This window comes from Galeopterus variegatus, unplaced genomic scaffold (genome assembly GCF_000696425.1).
Source record: "Galeopterus variegatus unplaced genomic scaffold, G_variegatus-3.0.2 Scaffold1152, whole genome shotgun sequence".
Lineage (NCBI taxonomy): Eukaryota > Metazoa > Chordata > Mammalia > Dermoptera > Cynocephalidae > Galeopterus > Galeopterus variegatus.
Genome location: NW_007727263.1, coordinates 30,466 through 53,093, shown reverse-complemented (window position 1 = coordinate 53,093; position 22,628 = coordinate 30,466). Strand labels below are relative to the sequence as shown.

The following is a 22,628-nucleotide window of genomic DNA, read 5'->3' as shown; positions in this document are numbered from 1 at the left end:
GCCTTGATCCAACCAACTCTTGGAAAAGAAACAACAGGAGGCGTCCTAGTTCTTATCATTTAATAGGAAACTCTCTCACCCATCTTTTGCTTTAAATAAAGGAATTTGTCCTTGTTTACAGGCACAGCAAAAGTTACTGATTTTATTTTAGAGAAAAAGAGAAATTACCTGGAATGTGCCTTAAAAGTGGGTAATTGAGTAGTAATTATATCATTTTCATGCCACTTTAAAAACATTACATTTTAAATAACAGGAAATCTTCAGAGGCCTGACCACATAAAAGGACCAGGGTAGAGTCATAATGACTAACCAAATCTACCTAACTACTTAGTTTATAGTCCCTCTGTCACCTTAGTTTAAGACTTATTATCCTTCTACTTGCTAATCATGTTATGCCTTTAAGTGTTTTCAGGCTAGTATGATAAATCAAATATACTATGCTTTAAGTACACCTATCATCCAATCTTTTTCAGCTAATAAATGACAGCACTTTGTTGAAAACCCCAGTTATAAGATGTTGATTAAATTAACAATTTTTACATTAGCTTGAAAATAATGGTTTTATAATTGATATGTGCAGTAGTGTAAGTAAAATACCCATAATGCTTTTAGTAACAAACCTAATTATAGGTAAGTAGGCTGTCCAAAGAAGAGACAGTAGTTAGATGCAGCTAAATGGACCTGTCGTCTCTCTGGGTATTCTGATGATTAAAGAGTTAATGACATAAAAATATTTTTAGTTCCTTAGTTGGAAAATGTTATATAAATGTAATATGATAGGACAAAATGGGTCCAGCCCAGAGTATGTTCTTGATGTGTATTCATAATCTCTTTAGTCTCTGGGGATGAATCTCTTTTTATTTTGCAATACGAAAAAAATAATTCTACCACTTATAAAAGTTAATCTATCACAGAATGTCTGAACAACAAATCAGCTTATATCTTGCAGTTATGAAACATAGATAAAAAGAAGTAGTAACAAGTTGATCCTTAAAAAAAAAAAAATTACATATGCACTGTGTTCCTTATTTATCCTGGTACATTTTTCTTTCTCTGTGAACTGTCTAGCCAATGCCTGGTCAACTACCCTTTCACTGTTGTGTGGCTACAACCAACTGTAGATTATCTATTCAGTTTGTAAATTACCAAGACCCTTTTCTGACTCATATTTTTCCTTTTTCCTACTGCTTACCACCCTGCCCAAACTATTGCTCATTCACTTCCCTCCCAAAAGACAGGCACAGAAAAGAAAAAGGAGAGGAGTCACAAACCATTCAATTTTGTCTCATATTTAATATTTCTAAATAAAGCCTTAATCAATGAGTGGAGAGAGGAATTGAAGCTAATGAGTCAAATAATGTCTTGCAATTATTTGAGTATTTTCTATATCTGTGCAGCCCTCAATCTCTAGTAGGACCACAGATAATCTCAAGGTGAAGATAGTGATTTTTTAATATTGTGATGGACTTGGGTCTTTGCAGCGGTTTCCAGTGCCTAGTACGGTACTCTTGCTGTGAGTACTCAATAAACACTCATTGACTGAACTGACAACATAGCATGTTAATGCAACTGAAGGGAGTTCTATCTATCAACTAAATTGGACATCATATTTGCTCAGTGTGGCTGATCTAAGTGTATGTGAGGAAACTGCTAAAGATCTGGCATCTCCAGCAGATGACTGAAATTAAACTCTGAAGTTAGACGCTGACATTAACACAGGTGAGGATGCCTGCCTCACTCGTTCCAGACTGCCTCCATTTCACTCTGTCTGAGTGGCTACACAGGCAAGCAGTACATCTGTTTACATTAAGACAGTCTTCTTTGCAACCTAGAGAGCTAGAAATTTCCTTTTTATAGTCTGAAGAATACAACAAACATCTAAATATATGACTCCTCCAGCCTGGATTAAGATTGCCTGTAATTCTAGTCAAAATTAGGAAGGTGTTTTTACAAAATTTGCTTCATATCAGTCATGCTGAGTGTCATCTGTCACAGCTCTGAACGAAGAAATTCTTCCTTGTCTTGCTGATCCATGATTTATTAACCAAGTGTTGTTTTTCTCTGAGCTTGTCTGCATTACAGTGAAGTCTTATCACCCTCAGACCTCGAGGTCTGGTTGCCAGAAAAATAGCAGAATAAAGAATTATATCTGTGGTTGCCAGTAGTTCCTGGAGTCTGAACTGTGTGAATGCTTAGGGAGCTAGAAATCCTGAAGTCTGAGAACAGATAGCAGAGTTTGGGGGCATGGTAAATATGCCTTAGCCAGTTTCATACTAGAGGTGTTTCAAGACCAGAAAGTATTGCTATGGCAACTAAATTGTGTGTTAAGAAAGAAAGGAGGGGCACTAGAATCCAGATGATCTTTGGAAAAGCAGGAAAGGTTAAGTGCCAAAAAAATGCATTTGTGTGTTTGTGTCTGTGATTTACTTCACACATCAACCATTTATCTCTCTTGAATGATTAGGGAATTTGACAACTAGTCATCATAAAGTATAGCTGGATACATGAAAAGAGATCCGTTTACTTTTCAAGATTAACCCATCAATAAGACATTTTTACAAAGGATCTCAGCCCCATCTGATCCAGTAGTTCATGCACAAACATATGTTTAGTAATTACCCAGAATTGTTATTTAAGATATCTCTAAAACAAAAACTCACTTTATTATTAGTGATTTAAACAATCATTTTAAAAGCCAAAATCATTCACCTTGGAAGAGCAAATGAGTGGAAAGCATCAACCTCCTCCTCCTGTGGTTTTACACACTGCTGCCGCAGGGAAGGCCAGACAGGATCACAGAAAGGTGGTTGTTCTCATGAGTATTAACAATCATAGGACTGTCTGCAAATTTACTGAAATTTCTACAAATTTAATACATCAGATTACTTTAATATGTCTTTTGAGTATTAAGTGGATAAAGCTATTCTGAAAACTTTCGAAGGGTCACAGTATTTAAGGTTAATACTTGAATTAATAAACCAAAGCAATAATCTACCTTTGAAAATCTTCATATTCCCATATTTGAAAATATTAATATTCCTTCATATAAATCTGAGACTTTTTCATAGGAGGCCAATTTTATCACCTTGTTAAGTTGGTTTTGGTGCACGTTGGTAGCATGTGATAACAGTGACATTGTGTGCCTCTTTTTTTTTTTTTCTTTTTTTTTTTTTTTAAAGATGACCGGTAAGGGGATCTCAACCCTTGGCTTGGTGCTGTCAGCACCACACTCAGCCAGTGAGCAAACCGGCCATCCCTATATGGGATCCGAACCCGCGGCCTTGGTGCTATCAGCACTGCACTCTACCGAGTGAGCCACAGGCCGGCCCTTTTTTTGTTTTTTGAAGTTTAGCCCTTTGTAAACTGGTAACCACAGAGGAGCTTGACCAAAACATTCTTGTATATCTAGTTAAGAACAAGCAGAAGCACTGAGATCAAAAAGACTCTTCGACCTCCTCTTCCTGCCTCTCCTCTCTACCTTCATTTCTGCATCCTTCTCCTAGGAAAAGTGATGATGATGGCTGGTTGGTGTCCCTCAAGGACTCTTTTTCAGCAACTTTCCTGGACATTCAGGAACTTAGCTCTAGCTGAGGAATCATTTTTTTCTGCTGTGTTGCCTGTTTCAATGATGTATCAGATTCAATATAAAGGGGTTTTGGTTACATAGATAAATGCAGAGTATGCTTTTACTTCTCCCTGGATTTTCTTTCCTTGCTGCCCTTAAGACCTAACAGTAGCTATCCCCTTTCTTCCTTTTACCTTCTGATGCCTGAATCCATGTCCCTCAATAATTATGACATTACCAGCCTTGCCGTATTATTATTCTACTGTAACTGAACTCCAGCCAAGACTGTTTAGATTTTCTACACAGTTTAATGTTTACAAATGGCTAATGGTTCTTTTAGTCACCATGTCTTTCAGTATCTTGAGCTTTAGCTGCTCTCACTGTCTTCATTTAAGAGATGAAGAAACGAAAGTATAGTTTGAGTTCCTCCTCTTCCTCTCCTCCATGCAGGGTGCTAAAACTCCATCTCCAAAGATTCCAATTGGAATCTTTGTTGCAAGACCCTGCAGAACCTCCTGTGGCCTTAAAAATAAAATGAGAGAAGGCATCGCATCTTTTGGCTCAACTCAACCCTTGTTTCCTAAGGCTTGAAATTATAGATACTTCTGTTAAATGTTGAAACTACAGCTTGACAACATTTGTTTCTATTACTAGTATTTATTTGTTCCAAAGGAGCTTGCAGTTGGATTGCATTTGGTGGCAAATAACAGAAAATCTCATTGAAAAAGACTTTAAAATAATTTTTTTTTTTAGTTTTTGTTTTGCTTTTGTTTGTTTGTTTTGGTCTCACATAACAAAAAGTGCACAGGGGGTTGGCTGCCACTGTTGGTTCTGCAATTCAGTGAGCTCTACAATTTTCTTGGCTTTTTTAAAATTTGTTTTGTATCCCCAGTAGTTTTTTTTTTTATTTTAAATTTTTAAATTTATTATTAGCATATTCATTCTTACAGATCATGATATTTCTTTATGCCTTTTGTTGAACCTATCACTTCCCAACTCCCCGCCGTCTCTAGTATCCATAGGTTTGTTCTCTCCTTCTGAAAGTTCAACATATTGTTCTTCCTTTCTTTCCTTCATTCCTTCCTTCTTCCCTCTTTCCCTCCTTCCCTCCCTCCCTTCCTAGCAGCCAGCTATGAGTGAGAAACATGTGGTTTCTTTGTCCGGCTTATTTCACTTAACATAATTTTCTCCATACTCATCCATGTTGCTGCAAATGGCTGAATTTCATTCTTTTTTATGGCTGAGTAGTATTCCATTGTGTATATATACCACATTTTCTTTATTCAGTCATCTGCTGATGAACACTTAGGTTGATTCCATATTTTGGCTATTGTAAGTAGAGCTGCAATGAACGTGGGAGTGCAGGTTTCCCTTACACATGATGATTTCCATTGCTTTGGATATATACCCAGTAGTGGGATTGCTGGATCATGTGGTAGCTCTATCTGTAGTTGTTTGAGAAACCTCCATACTGTTTTCCATAATGGCTGTGCTAGTTTACAATCCCACCAACAGTGTGGAAGAGTTCCCCTTTCCCCTCATCCTCGCCAGCATTTGTTATTCTTGGTCCTTTTAATACTGGCCAGTCTAACTGGGATGAGATGATATCTCAGTGTGGTTTTGATTTGCATTTCTCTGATGACTAGTGATGCTGAGCATTTTTTCATGTACCTGTTGTCCATTTGTATGTCTTCCTTTGAAAAGTGTCTATTCATCTCCTTTGCCCATTTTTTGATTGGATTATTTGGGTTTTTTTAATGTATAGTTGTTTAAGTTCTTTGCATATTCCGGATATTAATCTCTTGTTGGATGTATAGTTTGCAAATATTTTCTCCCTTTCTGTAGGTTGTCTTTCTGCTCTATTGATTGTTTCCTTTGCTATGCAGAAGCTTTTTAGTTTGATATAATCCCATATATTTATATTTTTCTTTTGTTGGTTGTGCTTTTGGGGTCTTATTTGTAAAATCTTTGCCCAGTCCTATTACCTGGAGGGTTTCCCCTGTATTTACCTTTAGTAATTTTATGGTTTCAGGTCTTATATTTAAGTCTTTAAGCTATTTTGAGTTGATTTTGGTATATGATGAGAGGTACAGGTCCAGTTTTGGTCTTTTCCACATGTATTTTTGCTCAAGAGAAACAAGACTGCTGCTACAGCTTTAACTACCATATCTGTGTTCAGGCAGGAAGAAGGATAAGGGCTAAGGGGTAAAAGGATAAAGAGCCCTACCAGCAAAGTCTGTCACTTTTTATTAAGAAAAGCCAAAACTTTATTTTTGAAGCCCTACCCAGCCAACTTCCACTTAAAATCATTAGGTAGAAAGAAATATGTCATATGGTCAACCCTAGCAAGGTTGGCAAAGAAATTTAGGGTTATGGTTAAGAGGTTGGCTCATCCAGCCAGCAGCTCTGGCACAGAACCCTATCTTTTGCTTGACATTTCACATCTGCTTTGGAATTTTTGCAAATCTCCGTATTTCATGTGTTCATTTATTTTTTAAATAGCTTTATCGAGATATAATTCACATGCCATACAATTCATTCATTTAAAGTATATAATTCAATGGGAGGTTTTTTCACATTTTTTTTTCCTTTTTGTCTTTTTTCGTGACCGGCAACGGATCGCAACCCTCAGTGTCGCACCCGTACCGGACCGGGACCGGCAACAGGATCGCAACCCTCGGTGCTGCACCCGCACCTCGCTCAGCCAGTGAGCGGCCGGTCTGTATGTGGGATCCGAACCCTCAGTGGAAGCGCCACTGCGCTCCCAAGCAGTGCACTGTAGCAGTGCGCCACCGGGCCAGCCCTCACGTTTATTTTTAAAAGCTACCTTTTGAGCTCACAGCTTCTGGATATGTCTAAAACAGTACTATAATAACTGCATTTTATATTATTTCAAAAGTGCTCTGTAAATTAAATGTCTGTGTCTGCTTACTGCACAATTCTGATCAAAAATGAGAGGCATTTATGATTATGTATGTATGTTTGGTTTCTTATTCATGAAATTTACTTCTTGACAAAAACTGTAAATTCCTATTACAAACATTTAATTTACTGGCATTCTGTAACTGGTCTGTGTTTTACCAAGCTCATAATGAAATCTAGGAGGCAGGGCAAGACCCCAGGTACCTTCTGACTGATCAAAAGGAGAATAAATTTAATTTGGTATGCTTTTACTATAGTTAGGTATACTTTATCATATCTGCATTCTTTTTAAAATTGACAATCCATATGGAATCTGTTAATCAGATGTATTTGATTAACTAAAGCATCTGTTTCCCTTATGGGGCTATAGAGGGTTGACTATTCTTGTGAACATATAAAATTCCAGTATCAGAAACTTCTCTACATATCCATGTTATTTTGTAGTGACAAATTAATTATTCAAAAGTTCTGCTAGAAATAACATTTTCAGTCTTTAAGATCTGGAGTTAAAGAAAAGTCATGTACATCTACCCTGGAATGACATGATACATAAAAAGACTTCTGACTTTCAAAGGGGATATGGGCAATGACTGTCATACTATCTCTAGTCTTTTCTTTCTCTAACTTCTTGGATAATGTAGTGAGTTTTTCTGTAGGATTACAGTGAGTATTTCTGGCTTCGGGGGTATTTGAAATGAGAAGTACAGTCAGTGAGAGGGTAATTATAGCAATACCATGATTTTAAATCTAAGGAGAAGAAATTCAGATACCCTCTGCTTCTCCTTCCTCCATTTCTTTGTGCCTTCCCCTACATCTGTCTTCACTCCTCCCTAAAATGTTGGTGGTGGTAAAAGCATTTAGTTACTTTACAAGGTTGATCCTAATCAGATTGGTGAACTTGCAGGGCTCAACCTGGGCAAAAGTTTGATGGATTCACTTCTTGTGTCTCTGGTTTCCCACCGGGCCCTAAGTAGCATGAGCCAGGACCATTCCTGCTTAGAGGAGGCCCTGCCTTCCCACGCTTCCGCTTGTTTCTGCCTCCCCCCAGCTCTCTCCACTCTTTTCTCTCAGAATAAGGTGGTAAACAGACCCATCTTTTTCTCTCCTTGGATACTCTTAATTTCTCTTTTTTAAGACAATGAGGGTAAGATTACTGCCCCAGCCTAGGGACAGCTCAGTGCTAGGCAGTGGGAACAATGATATCTCCTCCCATATTCACTCTGTTTTTGTGGTACTAGAGTGCATATTGGCTTGGTCCTTCCTTAAATTGTAGTGGTAAGAACCAAGAATAAGTTTTGGATGTTGAAGAAGGGACAGAGCAGGCCCTCTGGCTTGCTTTGGTTTGAAACTGTTCAGGCATATCCAGCTTGGGAATAGGGAGTGCTCCGTGTTCTGTGCCCTTTACATTAGGGTTTGGGGCCAAAAACTCTACTACTACTACTTATTCTATTTACTTTAGCAGTGAAGTGTCCCCTTACTTCTCATTTGCTGGAACTTTCCTTGGCATCTACTTATCGCAAGAACCTTGTGGAAAAGGGTGACTGGGGTCTAGGGTGATAGCTCTTGTTCCTAAGTCCCTTAGGCATATGCCATTTAATTGCCCCCTCATGTCCAGTACCAGCTGTCATCAGTTCTTCTGACATCTAACCCTTGTGTATTCATTTCTTCTCTGAATTTAAAGAAATAATGAAGCATATATAATCAAGCATTGTCTTTATTAGAAAGTCCATAGTAACTCTGTTGGAAATAACAGCATTATCTATAGAGAATTGTTTGAGAATTGGTGGTAACCAGATAAATAATATCATGTTGATTAACAGCCGTCCTAGTAAAACAGAAAAATGGCTTTATCGTGATTATATTAGAGACAAGTGGAGAATTTATGGTGATTAGTTGGATCTACTTGGAAAGAGCATGTTAAACAGAGTCATGCATTTAAAATTGGTTTCATTAAAGATTTTAAATGAGTAGTTCTGTTAAAACGCCAAGTACTGTAAGGTTTTTATTGTTCTGTAGTACAGACAGCCCTGGCCAGCTATCTTGTAAAGTGCTTTTTTATAATCACAATAGACAGAGCTGGAGAGATGGCAAGGGGATAGACCTACACAAATCCATTTTCACCTGGTAACCAACAAGCAACTCAACAGTGTCTCCTTAATTGGTATGGTTTAGTCTGTGGTGCCATCTTCCTCTATAACCGATACATTCTTATTTTACTGCTGTCAAATTAACTACCTTATCAATGACTATATAACTTTTTGGCGGGGGGTGGGTGGGGCATATTGTTTATTGATTTTAAACATCTCTGTAACTTCTTCACGTTACTCTACTACTTCTGTCCCTTTAGTAGGAATCTGGAGGTCGGTGGCCAATGACTACCCCCTATGAACATCTTTAATTTGAGAATGTAGCTCCTGGATGTATTATCAGTCCAGGGAATAAGGAGTGTTTGGGAAATGGTTTTCATTTTTAATTGGAGCTTCTTTTTCCTTTTGTCCTACTTCCTTTCTAGTTCTTTCTCTTAGGAGAAATACCAGAAATTTGGGGGTGAAAGGCAAGCCAAGAATTGTCAGTACAGTTGTCACAATAACAAAGATGGGATTATGACTATGGCAGAATCTAAAAACTCCATGGGGAATTTGCTACATTAAAATCTATTGAAACACAGAAGAGATTGTAGACATTTCTAGGCTAAGCTCAGCCTTAGTTTAAATTGTACCTTTATTTCTTACCTTAGTGCCATAACTCTTTACTGCTCAATAAGAATAACTTTGGTTTTCTGCTTTTTCCCAGTGTTGGAAAACTTTTTTTAAAGGGACAGGTAGTAGATATTTTAGGCTTTGCAGGCCATACAGTCTCTGTTGCAGCTACTCAAGTCTGCTGAGTGGACTTGGCTATGTTCCATTAAAACTTAATTTACGAAAACAGTCATCTATGTGGCATAGATTACCAATGCTTAATCTATTCAGCTCATTTTCTCACTAATATCTCTGGCCCATATAGGTAAAAGTGGAGTTGGGGAAGTTCATTGCCTTTCTCTGTTTCAAAAAATGTGAGTAATAATACTTATAAGCCTGCTATTAAAAGAGTACTGAAAATCAGCAGTTAGTTTGGGGACAAGTTACATACCATGACCCAGTAGTGTTCCTACTGTGTTCTGTGGGGGAATGAGCCTTGTGGGCTGCCACAGGAGGGGCAAATAGGAATTCCTGGCAGGTGAGGCTTCATCCCCAACTCTGACCTCTGTGGAGTCATTCTATTTTTATCTGTTTTAGATATTGAGATTCTTCCAAGATGTTGTTTGTAAAAGAGGTTCTGCTACTAAAGAATATTTTTGAAAATATTGGTTTATATATTTTGCAATTAGTATAATTTTTTTTATAATACATTAAAAAGTACCAAGGGATTTATCATATATCACTTTGTATTTAAAAGGAACTACTAAAGAATATTTTTGAAAATATTGGTTTATATATTTTGCAATTAGTATAATTTTTTTTTATAATACATTAAAAAGTACCAAGGGATTTATCATATATCACTTTGTATTTAAAAGGAAAAAATAGGGCCGGCCCGGTGGTGCACTGGATAAGTGCGACATTTGGGAAGCGCGGCGGCGCTCCCGTCCGAGGGTTCGGATCCCACATACGGACCGGTTCCCGCTCACTGGCTGAGCGAGGCGCAGGAGCAGCACCGAGGGTTGCGATCCCGTTGCCGGTCCCCGGTCCGGTACGGGGGCAACACTGAGGGTTGTGATCCGTTGCCGGACACGGAAAAAGATAAAAGACAAAAAATAAAAATAAAAAATAAAAAAAATAAAAGGAAAAAATAGATTAAGAAAAAGAGAAACCACAAATCATCTAAATTAAAATGCATCTGCTTCTCTCCCCCTGCACCCCCCCCCCATTTTAACAGATTATAAATCTGAGAGGGCATGTTGCAAAAAGCAAGACAGAGGCAAAGTTGGGACTCCTGTCTCCCGTCTGATACCACTGCTACTCGTTGCCTCAGAATATCCTTGTGTGCATCAGAGACTTAAGGAGATCAGTGGAGCCCTTCATGGCTGAAATGGGCTAAGGAGATAGCTTGAAGCCTCACTATTTTCTTCTTACCTGCTCATGGTCCCTCTTCCCTTGGGCTGCTAGGAGCCCCCAAGCTCCTTAACGTCCCCAAGCTATTAAGGTGCAGAATGTGCATACAGTTTCAGCACCAGCTGCTTAGAGGTTACCTCCAGGATCTTTCCCAGCCCCTGACACTTGACTGTTGATTGTCCCAAGTCTCATGTATGACCCAGACTCGTTGCCCGAGTGGGAGGATCCCAAGACATCTGCGATCTCACAAACACTGGGCATGATTCCTTCCCTGGCTTGTGAAAGTTCCTAATCTTTTTTGTCTATATCTTTCTGAATGTGAGTCAGGGCAGTACCACAAAGGGGTGTGGAGGGTGTCTGTGTGCGTGCATTGTGTTCTCAAGATGCCCATGTAGGTCCCATCAGCCAAAATAAGAAGAAAGTAAAAAGGGGTCCAGCAGATAGGGTTATGGAACATAGGGTAGATAAATATTTGTTGTTCTTGATGAGGAAGGGTGAGCCAGCTGAACAAAAGAAAGAGTTTAATTCACAGAGTGCAGTATTCTAATAAAGCCTCACGCTGTGCTTGAGTCAATGTGGCAAAATCTAACTGCAGCAGGGCATTAGGTAGGTAGGAGTGATTTATTCATCTCTGCCTCCTTCACTCAGGTTTCCTTCTTTCTACCATCCAGTATCCATCACTGGAAAGCCTAGTTTCTGCATGGGAGTTTACCCTGGTAGCTTGCCTGGAATACATTTTGAAGGATTAGCGTAAATGGCACAGAGACTGGCCCCTGTGCCCAGTACACTCTAGTGAATATTCATGTCAGCACCTGGGAGGGTTGTTTCTAGAAAGGAAGCTCTTGCAGAATGCATTCCAAAGAGAGTGCTTTTCTCTTGTCTGAGCATCCTTCAGCCAAACAAATGTGGGAGGGAGGGGGAAGCTACTCTGCAATTGTGGTGAGTATTCATGAGACAAAAACTACATCCTCACATCTTGTGCAGCAGTGGGGAGAACCACGACCCCTCCCTGTGTGGAGCCTGTGCCTGGGCCTCCCACTCTGGGGGGAATGGCATAGGCAATTCCAGAACAACAACAAAAAATGGCACCTGTTCATTTAGGCTTTGGTCCTGTAACTCACACCAGTTTGGTTTAATTATAGCTGTTTAGCAGTTAGGAAAGTTAAAGTTATTAACATTCAGCTGAAGATGTTTGAATTAAAACTTATGATCCCAGCTTTGAAGACCTGGATCAAGAAAACTACTGAGTGGCCAGTGATCAAAAGAATTCTATTGAAAAACTTAATTAGCCATTTTTTCCTCTAGCTGTTACAAGAAATTACATGAAATATTGCTTTTTTTCTGACTTCTTACCATTCTTCAAAAGATTTATCACACAGAACTTGTAGTTAGTAGTTAGGATTTTCACCTTTATATACTGGGGGAGAAGATGTTACTATTATTATTCTCATTACTGTTGTCTTTATTTTAATGGTAAGGCATGTACCACATGGAGAATTATGATTTATCGGACATTTCATCCTTCAAACAGAATAATCTACATTAATTGTTTAAATTTTATAGCACTGGCAACTTATTACAGTTTTATTTTTGTTTTAGAGGGTGGTTGTTTTCATGCGAAAGCCTTTACAAAAGATTTCATGAAGGAAGTTTATTAGAGAAGGGACTTACAAGGAGAAAACTGAAGACCAAGTAGATATGAGAGAGAGATAGACAGACACACTGATTTTCATTGTACGGTGTCTACGAGAATGAATGCCAGAGCTGGGAATACAGTGGGAGGAAGGCAGTAGTAGTTCAGTAGAGAGAGGACACAAGGGAGGACTGGGCAACAGCTTGCAGAAGAGGTGCCACTGGAGGAGGGTAAGGGTCTGAACTGATGGACAAGTGGTTTAAAACCATTTTCAGCAAGAGCTTAGGACTTTGTAGAGTGTGCCCTGTGGGGAAAAGAAGATGATTCAAAGCTGGAGCAAAGGTTGAAACCCAGATTTGACCCTGGAGAAAAGGTCAGGCTGATAAGAAAGAGAAAGAAGTGTGGGAAAATAGTACCCGAGAGACCAAAGAAGAGACTGAGTAAGAACAGAAGTAGAGAGATTACATGATTGAATAGGAAGAGTTTTGCCTTGTAGTTCATCCCTGCTGGAATGTTCTCTTGCTGTGATATTTAGAGAGGAGCCTTCCCACCTTGTTTTGCCCTTCCATTATCTCCCTTTATCACCAGGTTGAGAGAATACAAAGATCTGCCTGTAGCTAAATTGTGAGTTCTCCCACAGACACAGATTCCTGTGAAAGCTTGACCCAAGGGAATAGAAAGGCGCTTATTAAATTTCTGTTGGCTCTGCTTCTTGGTGCTTTGTAGGCTGTGTTCATGTAGGCACATATTAGCATGTGCTCAGAGGAGGGGCAGAAGAATAAGCTCAAGAGATAAAATAGCAGTCAGAGTTGATATTTTTCATAAATTATCTTTTATGTGAGACTCTCCAAAATGGTGTGGGGGCTAGGGGTGGAGGACTGGCTTGGGGATGAGGGGTTTGTTTTCAGATTGGAACATAATTCAGTCCATGGAGCCTTGAAGGTTCTGTACTGGGATGAGCTACCTGGGTTTTGTGAGAAGGGTGATTTATCTGTGGTTCCTGCTCCTCTTTCCATCATGCGCTCCTGTCCTGCTCTCCATGTCTCCTTCAGTTTAACTCAGTAGAGCTTATGATCTGTAAAGCATTGTGCTAGGGACCATGAGGAATATCAAGACCATTAGCCACACATGGTCCCTACACTCTAGAAGCATGGTCAGGTGATTCCTCCTGACCAGTCTTGGTGCTGAAAGCTGAAGGGAGGTGTTATGCAGTCACCTGGAGCCAGGTGACTCTACTCCCCCACCTATTGGGTAAAGGCCCACACTGGGGCCATTTTGTTCGACAGGAATCATAAATGTTAAGCAAAGACCCAGAAAGTAAAATCCCTAACCCTTAGCTTATACTTTAGTGAGTTCTGAGCTCTTTGACATGTCTGTGTGTTGTTCTCACCCTCCTAACAATTTCATAGAATTGAGGACAGGGAGCAGAAAAGCTCACACAAATGCTTATTGCCTTCAGCTGTTAAAAGAAAAAAAACTGATTCTGGCCTTTTAAAATCCCAACAGCCCCTAATAGCCTTCTTAACAAATGTAGCTAAAAGTGAGCTGGACTTGATACCTAGGGAGCTAAGCCCTGTGGTCTGGGCAGGACCTCGCCATTTCTGCCTCTTGCACATCCTTTTCTGATCTTGCTGGTGAGCCAAAACAGTCCCATCTCACTGATTGTGCATACTTGTCATGATGAGGAAGCCGATGGGATCAAGGCAGATGGCCTTGCTGCGGAGAGGGGAATTGATGCCAAATTTAAACACAGGGAAAGATCTGTAAAGGCTGCATACCTGCTTAGTGTGTTGCTGCCCAAATGCTCTGTAACGTAATGAGACTTCACCTTTTAAAATATCACAAGACCATTTGAACGGTTCCCAATATATTTGATGCCAACATCTTGCTTAAGGAAGGGGCTGTATTGGAAAGAGTCACTTTCAAAAATATAAGAAAACTGCCTTTTTTCCCAAGGGCTGTTTGGCCTGGACAAAATTTTCTCATATACCCACACTGAAAACATAAAATGAAAGAATTTTCACCAAATTGGACTGTGTAGTATGAAATCTAGACCTTAAGCCTAGGCCAAGTGATTGAATAATCTGTAAAAGATTGCTTGGGCAGTGTTTAGCCCATGTAAGAAACCAAGGAACTTAGGAAAATAGATTTCATTGAAAGCAGGAAATGTGCTAATTATAAGTTGTTTTTCCCCCCAAATGTAATAATGTATGCAAAAACATTTTGCAACCAGTGAGGTCTGTGTGAATGCAAGGTGGGATTATGATTAGTTGTTCACTGTTCATTCCACACTCGGTCTCTGTTGAATATTACAGTGGCAGCCATGCTATTTGGTAGTATGGTGTTAGCTTTTATGTTATCACCTAAAACTTGAAATTAAAAACTTAATCCCTCCAGGGAGTGAAAAGATGGTCTCAATTAGGTGTTAAAAGTTGATAGTTTTGTATTGTCTCAGAATTTTAAAAAGTTTTGCCAAATCTAGCTATCCATAGTTATATCCTTCAGGCATATTCTCATTGATATTTCTCCACTTTCAAATAACTTACCTGGATTATACTGTATCCAAGTTAAGATTTGACAGGTGAGGAAACTCCTTTTATTTGCTCCTTTCTCAATGAGCCAGCCTACACAGTGGAGCTAAGGTGTATACTTTGCTACCTTCTTGCTTTTTTCCATCCTGCGGCTTCAGTGACTAAACACAGAAACTACATGTTCCAGACAACCAAGAGCTTGTGCTTGCCTTTTCCTTGGCCAGCCACAAAAGAATATTATTAACCAGTGCCATTGTTTCTTCCTCTCTTAGAGAAATCACCCTCCACGCACCAGATGTGAGGGATTAAACAATATCAGACAGTACACAGACTCTCTGATGTCCTCTGACTAATGTATTTCCCAAGAACCCATTCCATCTGGTGAGCAGCCTGAATTTCTCTCCTCCTGCTATTAGAAGAAGCCTGGTATCCCCTTTGCCCTGAGAGGCTGTGGCCCACTTAGAAGCAGGGCCCCCGTGGTGGCAGCTCCTCGGGAGTTCTCATGTCTGGAATCTGCAGGACAGCCACCTGTCTGCTTCACGCAGTTCTGATAAAACATTGTTGCTTGGCTCTAGTCTCCTTCAGAGAATCTCATTTTGGACTTGCAGTCCTCCCATGGCTCTTCTCAGCTGGACCTTGCTCCCCATCTGGGGATGAAGCTACATAATTGAACCCTGTGACAGCAGACAATAAAGAGCCCTCTCATGTTGGGAAAATCCTGGTTTCTCACCAGTAAAGTTGTTTCTCTGAACCTGTATCAGTTCCTTCTGGAAGCTTGGACGTGGCGTTTGTCTCCCTGCTTCTCCTTCAGAAGAGTGAGGGGAAAGCACTGTTTCCTTTCGTGACTACAACTTCTTACCTTTCTCCCTCACCTTGCCGGCTGTTGCATCTGTCCTTCTGTGTCATAACCTCCAGTCCCTCTCTGTTTTGAAAGTTAATCTGCCCTCTCTGACCCCACTTACCTCCTCAGCAGCCCAGAAGTGGTCAGCACTTTTTCCAGCCCATCTGTCCTTGACCCTGCATTATATCCTTCTTGTCACCATCAACAGCACTCCGGGCACCACTGCGGAGGAGAGTTATAAACTATGCTGATTGTTCCATCTTTGCAAGGCCCCTTCCTGAAGCTTTGCTGACCCCACTGAGTTAGTTCCAAAGCCTGTTTTGCCTTGTCATCTTGTCGCAGGACTCTTGGCTTCTGCAAACTATCTTCTTTCATGCTTGAATGAAAAGATGGCCATCCGGAGGGAGCTTTCCCACCATCCTGTTCTTTACTTCATTGTCCCTCTGGCCCTGCAGCCACCATAGTGGCACTGCCATCCTCATTACCACAACATCTACTCCTTGTGGAGTACCTTTTCTGTCTCGTGTACTCTGCTAGGAGTTTATTCTAGGCCCTTTTGGTTCCAAGCAACAGAAACCAAGTAAAGATGGCTTAAGTCATAAATAGTGACTTTAAGTGATTGGGAGATTTCTCATGGAATACTCGGGCAGAAACTCTGATGGCTCTCATAGGGACTAAAACCAGATGTTGGAATGTGTCAGGAGCCCCAGCAGCCCTCTCTTGGCCACACCATCTGTCATCTCTGCTTCTAGCTGCAGATGGCTTTCTTTGCTTCTTTGTGCCTACAATGAATCACCCCAGAATGCCTGCCTTTTCATCTCATTTTAAGTGAACAGGGCCAATTAAGCTAGAATCTTACATAATTCTAAATTTTTGAGAAAGGAAATCTGATTACCCAGCATGGGTCATGTGGCTTTCTAGGATGCCTTTGGGTCTACAGGACAAAAACTGAGCTCAGGAACCTCCCACATCCACCTTGAGGTGGGGCTGCAAACAGTTCTCAAAGAGAGGAGTTACCGAGTAATGTACAGACATACCAAAAAATCTGCTGCTGCATATGCTATAGCAGAGAATTATAAAATGTTAGAACTAGAAGAGCCCTCAGAAATCATCAAGTCTAGACATTTAATTTCACAGGGATGAAACTGAAGTATAAGTAAGATAAGTGCCTTGCCTAATGTTACTTAGTTGGTACTTGGTAAATATTTTTTGAATTGTTGAATGGAAGGCAATTATTTCTGAAGAACTTAATGGATCTTTAACAAAGAATAGTCTGTATAAATTTTTGAATTCAGGAATATCTTTGACTTTAACTAATATCCTGGCAGTTGATCTTTCTTTAGTTTTCATCCAAATGAGAAAATTCTTAGCAACATCAACAGTGTGGCCCCAGGTCTTCCAGTGTAGTCTCCCACAAGATGGGCAGTTAGAAACAGGCAAAACAGGCACTTGCTCCTGGTCTAAAAGGTACCAGTTCACTGGAGAAGCTGTTGATCTCAACTGTTCTACCTCAGCCATTGTTCACAATCTGGCACAGAATTAATCCCCTAAGAAAAGGATGAAAAAAATGCCATTCAGCACAACATAGTTTGTCATCGCATGCATAATGCAGACTTTCCAATTAGAATGCTACAATTTGGAAACTTTCTTCACAGACTGATGAGAGAGCAATTATTTTAAAGAAGGGAAAAAGTCCACTGGGTTTGCCTCCAGTCACTTCTGACTCAAGCCACAAAGACAAGAGTTTTGAAAACATATTCACTATTGAATTTTGTATCAAAACACCAGCAAGGAGAGCAATTAGTTGCTGTAAACTGAACCCCTGATAATCAATGGTATGCAGCCAGGCAGATCATTTATGGAAGATGTAAGCAAAATCACATCTGCTAATCAATTTTTTTAAAAAACAGCATTTCGCTGCTTTTAGGGAAACTCCACAATGAGAATAAGGGAAGATGGAGGAAACAACATTTAATGTCACCAGGCATTCATGGAGTGCTCATTAGGTAGAGAGGTTTGTGGCAACAGCTAAACACAGACCTGATCCGCATCAAAAGATCTTGGCCGAGCGGCTTCCTTTATTCAGCCTCTTTTGAAAATGCCTTCTAATGTTTGGGTGGTGTTGTGTGGTGGATGCATGTGGGGTATGTTTAAGGAATTCATCTCAGTGAAGGTCATAGGGAGTGTATCTGTCCTTGGTGAGCTCACTGCAAACATTCTCAGCCAGATTACAAGTCAGGAATATCTCTATGTTGTTGCCAGTACAGAAACATAAGAACAGACTTTGCAGGCAGGGAAAGAAGTGAAGGGAGTTGGTGGGTTTTTCTGTGGTACTTTATTACAATAAAATTTCTCTCCATGGAAAAAGAGAGATTGAAACAATTTTTCCTTTAGTATCCTCAAGCTGCACTTGGCTTTTTTCAGTCGAATCAACAAAGGGATTTTCATCCCTGGCTAAGCCTTAAATTCCAAGCAAATAAATGTCCTGGCTCATGAATTAAAATCCCTCTTAAAAACTCCACAACGTAGGTGAGTCTGAGCCCTAGGCTTGATAAACTGAGATCCAGCAGTGTCCTTTTTCCACTCAGGAGTCACCATGATGCCACATTTCCATTCCCCAGGGACCCCTAATAGAGGAATAGAGAGGAGATGTGTCAACCAGTATGTGCACTTGGATGCTGTTCAGAAAAAAAGAACTTAGGCAGGGAGAAATTATTGAGGTAAAGATCGATAGACTAAGCTAATAAAAATTAATATCTTCAACATGCAGACTATGATAGGCAATGGATTAATATCCTTTAAATATAGAGGACATTTTGTAAGTTATTAAAAGCATAAATGTAAGTAGAAAATGTACAAAATGTTCAAGTTCAATGATAAGCAAAAAACTGCAAATTAATGAGATATATTTCATCTCTCAAATTAATATTTTAAACATAATATACAGTATTGGTGATTATGCACAGAAATAGGCATTTGTTATATACTTCAGATAGTATGAGTATAAATTGATATTAGCTTTTGTTTGGGGTTGGGGAAGGAGAAGTATATAGTTATTTTGTAATACATATCAAAGCTTTAAAATGTTTACATGCCCTAGTGTAGGAATTTCACTTACAGAAACTTTCAAAGGCAGTAATCATAGATTTAGCTAAGAATGTTCATCATTGAGTTTCATAACAGTGAATATTATCAACCATCTAAGTGTCCAGTAATGGGCCGGCCCAGTGGCGCACTGCTACAGTGCGCCGCTTGGGAGCGCAGCGGCGCTCCCACCAAGGGTTCGGATCCCACATACAGACCGGTTCCCGCTCACTGGCTGAGCGAGGGGCGGACCCAACACCAAGGGTTGCGATCCCGTTGCTGGTCCCGGTCCGGTGCGGGCGTGACACTGAGGGTTGCGATCCGTTGCCGGACACGAAAAAAGACAAAAAAAAAAAAAAATAATAAGTGTCCAGTAATAAGACTTATTAAATAAACTATGGAAATATACTATGAAGTCAGTACAAATGATGTAGAAGAATATTTGATGATGCAAAAAGGTATTCATAATAGACTATTAAGCAAAAGAAGCAAATTACAAACAATATGCACTATGTTTATGTGATTAAACAGTTCCTCGGGCCTGACTGGTTAGATCACTTGGTTAAAGCATGGTGCTGATAGCACCAAGGTCCAAGGTTCGATCCCTATACTGGCCAGCTGTCAAAAAGAACAAAAAAACAAAACCCTATAATTAGAGATGCTATTCATTTAAAAATAACAGTTCACTTTGAAACAAATTGGAGAACTTTATAGAATAAGCTACTTATAGGGCATGACATGCACAACTTTAAGAATTCTTCTAATATGCTCTGACTCCAAGAACTCTACTAGAATATTTATGATACTAATAATTGGTCTTCCTTTTATATCTTCTCTGTATTTCATATCCTCAAAGTAGTCTTTTTCCGTGAAATATTTTGAGATCTGGTTAGGTACTGTCCCAAAAGGGACTGATGGTTTTCCTTTGGACACTCTATAGAAGCTAACTCACGATTATCTAGAAGGGTAGGGTTTATGATAAACCTGGCTCTCTATAAATAATCCAAAATCCCATTGAGGAAAAGAGCCTCAACATTGTCTCTGAACAAACCTGATACCAGAGCTGTTAAATGAAGAGAATGATTAACTTGAAGCTTTTTACCTAGTTTTAATCTACTCTTACAGAGTTATGGATTATATCAGCCCAGAACATATGTGGAACATACATCATGAACAGTGAGCCTACATGTTTGAGTAGCATTTTCAAAAAGAGAAAGATTAAAGGTCTTTCTAAAAGTTTTATAATCAGAATGAGATCCAAACATAGAAGCAAAAACTACATTTAAAAATTACTCAGAATAAATGTAAGTTAGCACAGGCTAACTGCATAAAAGTGCTGAGAGACTAGAATAATATTCTAGGAAATGACTAATGGAGGAAATTATTCACTTATTAGGCAAATTGGCATAATCTAAGGGTAGAATTATTGGAAACTTAAGAACAATGGGGTGAAATTTTTTCTGATTCGTTCAAGAGTACTTTGAGAGATTAAATACTCAGGTGAATTAAAGGGAATCAGTAGGTATGATCTGTTTATGCTTTCCAAAAGTTTTTAACAGTTTTCTCTACTTAAAGATGAATTTTAAAATATTAGATAGTGTGGGTTCTAGTCATTGATAGTAAACAGAATTACAATTGAAAACAAGGAAAGGGAAAGGGGAACACAGGAGCAATCCTAATCCTCAATAATAGCTTTATAGGTGACACTAAACTGAACTTGTGCAAAGGATTTTCATTGATTATAACTGCAAGATTAAAGGAAACTAGCATGAACTACTTTTATAGAGTGATAAGTTACGAGTTGTAAATTATGACCCAGATACATATGAGGGTACTTCAGAAAGTTAGTGGAGTAAAGGAAACAGCAGGTTTACAGAAGTGGGCTTTGGGTCAGGATACCATATTGGAGCCCTATATCCACCACTCACTAACTGTATGAATTTAGACAAATTACTTAAAAGCTTTAACCCTCACTTTCAATATCTGTAATTTGATGAGAATAATAGTGCTTGCTAAGAGACTATTTAGAAGGATTTAATAAGATAAATTGTATAGAGCACTTAACACTGTCTGATACACAGTAAACATTAACTAAACGTTGGCTGTCATGACCATTATTATTGCAGTTGTTACAAGGAACGTATTTATTCAGCAAACATTCACTGAGTGTAAACTGTACGCTGTGCCAAGTACTGGGGGTAGAAAAATCAGTTTGACATAGGCACTGCCTCCAATGAGCTGTCTATTCCAGCTGGTAGAGGAAGCAAACACACATGACCAACTATAAAATAATAAGATACGTATTTTGTATGGGAAGGACTTTTAAGGCTGAAATCATAGAAAACAATGATTTATCTCCCATGTGACACTGTCAGAAGCAAAATGCTGATCTTCAGATTCTGAGCATTGCAATAATTCTTATTTTTTGAATCAAGGAATAATGCACATAGAGTGCACAGATCTTTTGCATATAGCTCGATAAATATTTACATGCATCCATACCTGTGTAACTACCACTCAGATCAAAATTAGTACATTTCCAGCATTCTAGAAGGTTCTCTTATACTCTTTCCCAATCGATATCTACCCCAGAGGCAATCTCTACTCTGATTCCTGCCTCCAACAGATAAATTTTGTCTGATTCGAGCTTCATGTAAATGGAATCATACAGTTAATGCTTAGGTTTTTATCTGGGCAGAAAAGGGGAATAAGAAAAATAGGACCAAGATAATTAATTTCTAAATAATGACTAAGAAAGTTTTACTAATGAATATGTTTGCCTGTATCTCCAAATCAGGTGATCTTACCAAAGCTATGCAAAAATTCTGGTGAGAATGAGAAGGAACCTAAAACATGGTAATAATGGTCATGAGGGCATGCTGGTTATCAGCAATTAGAAAGTACAGATTCCCCCTTGAGCAGTGGTCTCAAGGATGTGAACTTTGGTCAGCCAAGTCAACTGGAAATGACAGCTTGAAGAAGCAGGAAGGACGATTTAGGGCCATCTCCTCCTCCTAAGCCAATCTGGAGAACTTTGGCACTAGGGAGACACAGGCTGCCCTAGGATTGGGTGACTTATGAAATAAACTTCTGAAAAGACAAGCCTCTCTCTGCAGACTGCACCTATTCTTTTCCTTTTTTCTTGGGATTCTCTTTCTTTCTCCAGTCCTGGAAGTGTGGTGGGACAAAGGAGGCCTATGGGAGGGAGATAGTAGACATACATTCCCCTATGCCTACAGCCCAAGGAAACAGCCAGTTAGAACATTTACAGCAATCCTGTTTTTCCCTTTGTTCAGGTTATTACTTTGGGACTGTGATGATCGAAGCTATAGCTACTACGTTGAGGTTTCTACCAACCAGCAACAGTGGACCATGGTCGCTGATAGAACTAAAGTCTCCTGCAAGTAAGTTGTGTCTTTTCTAGAATTTATTCCAGTGGAAAAGACAGTATTTCTGATGGGTTCAGGGGTTCTAATAAAAAATCATGGAATCACCAAATTATATTCTTATTTGGAGGTTGAAAACATTGCAATGATCCTTTACTTCAGTTTTGACTATTAAGTACTTATATGAGAATTTACTTGATGTGACCAAACAAGCTCTATCTTGTGGTTTGAACTTGACTCAAACTTTTCAAAATGATATATGTACCTAAACAGGGGGAAAAAGATATTTTCCTTATGCAGTACTCTCTCAGGCCCTCCCCCCACATCCCATAGTATCCCTTTAGGATTTTTTTATTCCTTAGAGAATTTTTCTGAAGTGATATACACCTTAGTAGTTATTCTGGGGCTCTATCCTACTCCCTACCCTCATATCATTTCAGGGGTAGCTTTAAATATTGATCTCATCTCAGTGTTAGCTACGCTGTTGCCTAAACTAAAGAAAGCCTTGTACCATACATTCTCCATAGGCAAACGGAGGTATTTAATGCATATGGCATTGGGGTATGAGCTCACCT

The 22,628-nt window shown here is 39.3% G+C and overlaps 1 protein-coding gene across 1 annotated transcript in view; it reads left to right on the top strand.

The window, feature by feature from the left end:
* The window catches only part of LOC103592449 (BTB/POZ domain-containing protein 9), a 349,068-nt gene extending 326,993 nt beyond the window's left edge, over positions 1–22,075 (top strand). The window contains exon 9 of the mRNA XM_008575183.1: positions 21,964–22,075. Within this exon, the coding sequence (XP_008573405.1) occupies positions 21,964–22,075 (112 nt within the window). The remainder of the gene's footprint in view (positions 1–21,963) is intronic.
* The last annotated feature ends 553 nt before the right edge of the window (positions 22,076–22,628 follow it).